The 7,555-nt window shown below is 39.5% G+C and overlaps 1 protein-coding gene across 3 annotated transcripts; it reads left to right on the top strand.

Moving 5' to 3' along the window:
• Nucleotides 1–2,786: 2,786 nt before the first annotated feature.
• On the top strand, nucleotides 2,787–7,168 carry LOC107135856 (olfactory receptor 5B3-like). Of its 3 annotated transcripts, XM_048788895.1 has the most exons (3): nucleotides 2,787–2,972; nucleotides 3,347–3,417; nucleotides 5,308–7,168. In XM_048788895.1, exon 3 carries the CDS (start codon nucleotides 5,336–5,338, stop codon nucleotides 6,272–6,274), a length of 939 nt encoding a protein of 312 aa, XP_048644852.1. In that variant the 5' UTR covers nucleotides 2,787–2,972; nucleotides 3,347–3,417; nucleotides 5,308–5,335; the 3' UTR covers nucleotides 6,275–7,168. The 3 variants fall into 3 exon arrangements, with proteins under 3 accessions (XP_048644852.1, XP_048644853.1, XP_015333474.1); XM_048788896.1 differs by lacking the exon at nucleotides 3,347–3,417; XM_015477988.2 differs by lacking the exon at nucleotides 2,787–2,972 and having other exon boundaries at nucleotides 3,047–3,417.
• Nucleotides 7,169–7,555: the final 387 nt, after the last annotated feature.

Here is a 7,555-nt window from a genome sequence, read left to right as displayed (position 1 = left end):
TGAGGTGGGAGGGAAAGGGAGAGAGAAGGGAAATTGCATGGAAATGGAAGGAGACCCTCATTGTTATACAAAATTACATATAAGAGGATGTGAGGGGAAAGGGGAAAAAATCAAGGGAGAGAAATGAATTACAGTAGATGGGGTAGAGAGAGAAGATGGGAGGGGAGGGGAGGGGGGATAGTAGAGGATAGGAAAGATAGCAGAATACAACAGTCACAAGTATGGCAATATGTAAAAACGTGGATGTGTAACCTATGTGATTCTGCAATCTGTATTTGGGGTAAAAATGGGAGTTCATAACCCACTTGAATCAAATGTATGAAATATGATATGACAAGAGCTTTGTAATGTTTTGAACAACCAATAAAAAAAAGGAAAAAAAATAAAAATAAAAAGACTCTTACAAACATCCTGAAAATGAATGAAAAAAAAAAAGCCAGCCTCAGCAAAAGTGAGGTGCTAAGAACTCAGTGAGACCCTGTCTCTAAATAAAATAAGACTGGTAATGTGGCTCTGTGGCCGAGTGCCCCTGAGTTCAATCCCCAGTACCAAAAAAAAAAAAAAAAGAGGTCCAATATGATTTGCTATCAATACTTAAGGATGCCAAACAATACTTTCACCACTTCCTCATAAAACTTGCTGACTAGAAAACACTAGAGATTCTTTTTTCAATAAAGGAAAAGAATGTCTTCAGTTATCGTGTGTCCTGCAGGGAAAACACTGACCTCTGGATGCTAAGAACTGCCAGCAAGGACATTCTCCTGGATTGTTGGAAGTGAGACCTGAGAGAGTTTCTATGTTGGAGAGATATGTCACTGTCCTCCACATGTCCAAGGGCACATTTCCCATTCACATGGCTCAGCAAAGTGCAGCTCCCAATTTCTTTGTCTGGAGTCTGCTTCACGTCATTCCAGATCAGTTTCGTCTGCCTTCTGCCATCACCATAAGTACTTTGAAAATTAAGCTGGGGAACTCAATTTGTGAAAACTGGCTTTTACTTATTTTACTTCTTTTCGTTTTTTCAGTGCCTTTGACAACAATAGGAAATATTATAAGATTATATTTCTATATTTTAATTAGACATACCACCCCACTGTATTATGACCCCCATCAATAGTGTTGGTCTGAAGATAAACCAAAGCAAAACCAGGAGATTCAGCATTTGAGACTTTGACATTTAAAACACCTGCATTGCAGAGAGGAAAGGGGGAATGTTAACCACCAAGGGGAGACTGAAGAGCCACAGCTCACCTGCTATCATTCCTAGAAGGGTACAAACTAAGACCTCCCCTCCCCAAGAATTCGCTGTGACCAATAAGGAAGTAGAGTGTGACATGGAAATAGTGAGAAGAGGCTCAGATGAAGAAAACCCACCTTTGTGTATATAAGCCACATTTTTTTTATTCATTCATCCACTGAAGGACATCTAGGTTGGTTCCACAGTTTAGCTATTGTGAATTATGCTGCTATAAACATGATGTGGCTGTGGCCCGGTAGTATGCTGCTTTTAAGTCCTTTGGGTATAGACTCGGGAGAGGGATCAAATGGTGGTTCCATTCCCAGTTTTCCAAGGAATCTCCATAATGCTTTCCGTATTGGCTGCACCGATATGCATATAGTGTATGCGTGTACATTTTTCCCCACATCTTCACCAACATTTATTGTTGTTTGTCTTCATAATAGCTGCCATTCTGATTGGGGTGAGATGAAATCTTAGAGTGGATTTGATATGCATTTCTCTATTGGTAGAGATGATGAATATTGTTTTAATATATTTGTTGATTGATTGTATATCCTCTTCTGAGAACTGTCTGTTCAGGTCCTTGGCCCAATTATTGATTGGGTTGTTATTATTATTATTATTATTATTTGGTGTTTAGCTTTATATACCCTAGAGATTAGTGCTCTATCTGATGTGTGAGGGGTAAAGATTTGATCCCAAGATGTAGGCTCTCTATTCGCCTCACAGATTGTTTCCGCAGAATGTTTTCTCTGATATAAGGTGATTGACTCATAGTGGGGGTAGGGAGGGGGCAGGGGTTATCGAGGATGGTGGAATGTGATGGACATCATTATCCAAAATACATGGGTAGGAGATAGGCGTGGCCACAAATAAACTTGAGAAAATTTATTACAGGGGATCAGGGTAGTGGTAACATGGATATGCATTGGACTACACTTTCAGAGCCATGTACTAAATACCGTGCACACATTACTATTTGTAAATTGCACATTAATTAGAAGTGAAAAAAGAAATGACAAGTGACACAAATAGATATGTGTACACTCAAAATATCCAGCTGAGTCCCAACAGGAAGTGTAATTGCTTCTTCCTGAGGAAAGTGGGATGAGGATGCCTCCTGGGGAACACCCCCAGGGAGCTCAGATCTCTGTAATTCCCCTCTGGGTCAGGAGCATTGCCTTCTGAAGTACAGCAGTTATCCTGGTGATTTCATTTTAAAAGGACCAGACTGCACACTGGTCAGCTTTGGTCATCACTTATTCATATGAATGTTAATGTTTGTTAGTGCAGGCAGGTCTTCTTTTGACCTGAAGATTCAGTGGGAATCTGCAACCATCATGAAAGAAAATGTCCAAGATAAAAATTGCACTGAGTGACCTCAAAATAGCAACCTGTTAGCAAGTTGTTTTGTCTACTTTCCTTTATTTGCTACTTAGAAAGACAACTCTGTGGACTATGTGGGAGACTACATTTTATAATCTTATTTTACAAATAAGGAGAAAGCAATGGAGTCCTCTAAGAACACACAGAGAACGTGTGGTAAATTGATGGCCTGAAACCATACGTATGTCTTTTTCCTGGTTTTTACTGTCTTTAAAAACTTTGCAACCTTTTGATTGCTAATTGCAATAGAGATTCTCCAACAGTATCTATTCATTATTCAAAGGAAGATTTTCTGATTTCAAACACACTATTCAGAATTGACTGCCACTCGTATTCAAGGAGCATGGTAAGCTTCTGTATTCAATATATACTTTTAGTGAAAACTGTAGTCCATACAAAAGTAATAGTAACATAAATCCTGAGTTTTTTGAGCACAAAGATAAGGATTTTTGAACATTTTTCTAAAGCACTCTAGTGAAAAAGTTACATATATATTTAAATTCCATTACTGGAGAGTTTAATGAGATTAATGAAACATTAGCATGCTGCCATCTAAAAATATTAACAAATTATATAGATGAGGCTTTGGATAGGTGGGCCTTTGGATTTCCTTATCATCAGGTAGCCTCTCATTGAAGGCAATAAATAGAGTAAAATGACCTTTCCTTAAACTAAATGGGCACCTTTGGTCATCAGTGTTAATACTTTTCGTGTATGCAGGTCTTCTTCTGTCCTGAAGATTTGATAGGAATCTGCAACCATGGTCAAGGAAAACCTCCAAGATAAAAACTGTAAGACTTTTAGTAAGATTAGAATTTCATTTTAACTTCCCCCCAAATCCCATAATCTGATCTTTATATTATTGGCTCATCTGCCCATGTAGACAGTGATGTGGGTAAAAGCAATGGCTTCTGAGTAGGAATGAAACAGGGTTTAAATATCAAATCTTGAATCTTTTTTCATACTAGCTTTGAAATTATAGAATATCACTGAACTTCATAAATTCCATTGCCTTCATGGCAAAAAATAAATTATAAAAATACCTACTTTACACACACACACACACATACACACAGAGTCAATGCATATTTATATACAAAGCTCTTTTCATATGTTGTGATACTAGAAGTGGTTTGGCAAACATCAGCCCTTATGGTCTAGGCTTGTCAGGTGTAGTTGTGAATGAAGTAGGAGGAGAATAATAGAAAATAGAAGTTGGCAGAAGATGGAGATACTTCTAAAGGCTCAAAATTCAAATAAAAAGATTTAAAAGTACTGTTGCTATTTTATAAAACATTCAAATAAAAATTTTCAAGCATAGACTTTCCACCAAAACAGGACTTCAGGCTAAAGGTAATCCAAAAACTTTGAATTTTTGACTCTCAAAATGTGCAGTTTAATCATGACATGGCAGAAATGAGAAAGAGAAAGGCTCAACTCAGGCTGGAATACAAATTTCAAGGAAAACATTAGGAAAAAGAACAGCTCACATGGAATCAACAGAGCAGCCAATCAGAAAGCCAGACCACCAGGGGAGTGCCTGTTACTGGAGGGTGCATAAAATCCATGTGCCTAGTGTGTGAAAGCCAAAGAGGGAGGTTTTGAGACTTCAGACTGTGTCCAAAGGTGAAGTCCCATGTGTTGTCACCCTCATTTCTCAAACCACATACAGGCCAGTGTTTCTTCTGCACAAGACTAGTACAGCTACCTGCTGGCCAGCTGTGCTAAACACATCACATTCCACTCATTTAAAAAAACAATGGATTGTCTCACAATAACATCTTGAAGGAGGACTAATTATCTGTTTTGCTGTTTTTGTTGTTGTAGTAGATTTAAAAAAAAAATCTGGCTCAGGGAAGTTAGGTGAGTAACAGGATTCTGAGCTTGTAAATGTAGGTGGGACACGTGCCTCTGTCCAGAGCCCAGGCTCTGTACCTGATGCTATGTCCTCCCCTGCCAGAATCATCTATGCTGCTTATACACACCTCTGATGCCCCAGGTTTCTCATCACTCCACTACATACATCTCTCAGCTTATTCACTGTGACATTCCAAATTCTAAGCTTGGCCCAATGGAAACATTGAATAATTGTAAATTGCAACTTAATTTTAGATCAATTAACCGGATAAATATTTTGTCAGAGACTAAAGTTTGGTTTACGAGTTAATACTTCTGTAAACATGAAAGTATTACTCAAACTCTGGTGTCTCAAAATCTAAATGAAAGTAACAACTATTCAACTTAATAAACTTGTGGAGAAATCAGGGAATATAGATGTAAAAGTATCTGGAGTAATTCCTGGCACATTAGCTGCACAGCAGTCTATGAATTTACTAGGACAGGAAAAGATAATTTGGTTAATTTAATATTTCCAGAATTGTCATGTTGGCTAATTCATTGAATTTTCAAAATTTCAGTTTCCACATATATAAGATTTTTTAAATGGAGAGATGATTTCTGGTGACACTTCATTCAACATCTTGAAGCTCTATAGATAGTGAATACGCATAATATATTTTAAAACAACTAAGAAATTTAATGGTAAGCCTCATGTTTTAGATATAGAGAATATTGTAAAAAATATTATTGTGATGTGTAATTCCTATGGTACAAAAACATGTCAATCTCATTGAAATCTCTCCTGCATTTTATGCTCTGTTCCTTCATTCTTCTTGCTACAGGGCGACTCCTGATTCTCAAACAACTCTGATGGAGAACAGGACAGAAGTGACAGAGTTCATCCTCCTAGGACTCACCAATGCCCCAGAACTACAGGTGCCCCTCTTTATCATGTTCACCCTCATCTACCTCATCAATGTGGCTGGGAACCTGGGCATGATCCTGTTGATCCTCCTGGACTCCCGTCTCCACACTCCCATGTACTTTTTCCTTGGGAACCTGTCTCTGGTGGACATCTGCTACTCTTCAGCTGTCACTCCCACGGTCTTGGCTGGGCTCCTTCTAGGAGACACAGTTATCTCCTACAATGCTTGTGCTGCTCAGATGTTCTTGTTTGCTGCCTTTGCTACTGCAGAAAATTTCCTCTTGGCCTCGATGGCCTATGACCGCTATGCTGCAGTGTGCAAGCCCCTGCACTACACCACCACCATGACGACACGTGGGTGTGTGTGTCTGGCTGCAGGCTGCTACCTTGGAGGTTTCCTGAATTCCTCCATCCACACTGGGGACACGTTCAGTCTCTCCTTCTGTAAGTCCAATGTGGTCCATGATTTTTTCTGTGATGTTCCAGCAGTCATGGTTCTCTCTTGCTCTGATAGACACATTAGTGAGATGGTTCTTGTTTATGGAGCCAGCCTTGTGATTGGTTCTGCTCTCCTTGTTATCTTGATATCTTACATGTTCATTTTTCTCACCATCCTAAAGATGCGCTCAGGCGCAGGATACCAGAGGGCTCTGTCCACCTGTGCCTCTCACTTCACTGCTGTCTCCATCTTCTATGGGACTCTTGTCTTCATGTACTTGCAGCCCAGCTCCAGTCACTCCCTGGACACAGACAAAATCGTATCTGTGTTTTATACCATGGTCATCCCCATGTTGAACCCTGTGGTCTACAGCCTGAGGAACAAAGAAGTGAAGAGTGCATTCAAGAAGGTCGTGGAGAAGGTGAAATATTCCCTAGGACTGTGAGCTGAACCTGGTAGCATGCATGGTAACCTAGCTCCAATCCTCTCTGATGTTCTCTGGGCACCCAGTGAGGTTGTAAGACCCACACTCATGTTCAATTCCAGATCTGGCACCCTTCACTCTCAAACCTTTGTTTTTAAGAAAAAGGAAACAAATGTTGGAAATATAATACCTGAATGAGGTTGGCTAAAAGGAAATATACAATGTTTTTGTTCTGCTTGTTAAAATGATGATTAAGGAGAGGTGACTTATTTACTTTCCATATGCATCTCCTCTGTCATATGCGGCTACTAAAATACGTATAAAATGGGGTAAAACAACCCAATAGCACAAGTGCGTCATGCAATTCATATTGGCAAATACACATGAGAGTGGACTTTATCTGGAGGTAACTGGTTGCTAGTGTTTACTTCAAATAATTTAAATAGTTGGGATATTGAAATATCAATTTATGACTAGTGTTACTTTCTTGATTAGTTGAGTAACTGTTTAAATGTAAATATGTGCTCATCTTATTGGCATATTTTACTGAGAGACACAGAGCTAAAATATCTTAAATGAATTAATATTTCTGCCTTGACTGAGTCATCTTATAGAACCTATATTTTTGCATTATACCTTTCAAAAGGATAAAATAATCAGATATAAATAAAAGTGAAGAAAAAAATACAAGAATTTAAAATTTATATATATGACTCCCAACATCCACATTATTTTATAAATGCTCTGATATTGATAATGTTCGGTCTTTTTCTCTCTGTACGAGCTTTGGGATGCTGCTCAGTAACTCTTAATTCAGTGGAGTCACATCAATGCCTGTCACTCCCAGTCTTTGTCCCCAGGTCATTTGCGGGTTCTCCTTGATATTTCTCCACCACCCCTGCATGCTCCCCCCTCAGGACACTTGGGCTTGCTCTTCTGCCACAGTCTGGCTGGGCACAAATGCCGCAGTCTGGCTGGGCACACAATCACGAGCCACCACACAGCTTGTAGATTCAAACAGCAACTCTTTATTCCCGAACTCACACCAGCCGTCTACAATCACGTTCTGGGGAAATCCACGTTCTCTGCCCAAATCCACTCCACTGGGCTTCTATCTCCCAAAGAATACTGTCTGAATCCCGTGAGAACTCAAGGGGAACTCAGGCAGCAGGATACGCCCTATTCCCAGCAGGAATAATCTTAAACCTTAAACCTGGAACCTAAACCGGGAACGCCCTAATCCGCCTTGGTCCTTGAACAAGGTCACCTACATTCAATGTCACTGCAACATGGGGTACGCTG

This window comes from Marmota marmota, unplaced genomic scaffold (assembly GCF_001458135.2).
Source record: "Marmota marmota marmota unplaced genomic scaffold, marMar, whole genome shotgun sequence".
NCBI classification, from domain to species: Eukaryota; Metazoa; Chordata; class Mammalia; order Rodentia; family Sciuridae; genus Marmota; species Marmota marmota.
The sequence above is the reverse complement of the archived record's forward strand: the minus strand, read 5'-3'. Positions and strand labels throughout refer to the sequence as shown.

Coding starts and splice junctions, on each gene's coding strand:
- LOC107135856 (XM_048788896.1), top strand. CDS start 5,336: ATGGAGAACAGGACAGAAGTGACAGAGTTCATCCTCCTAGGACTCACC.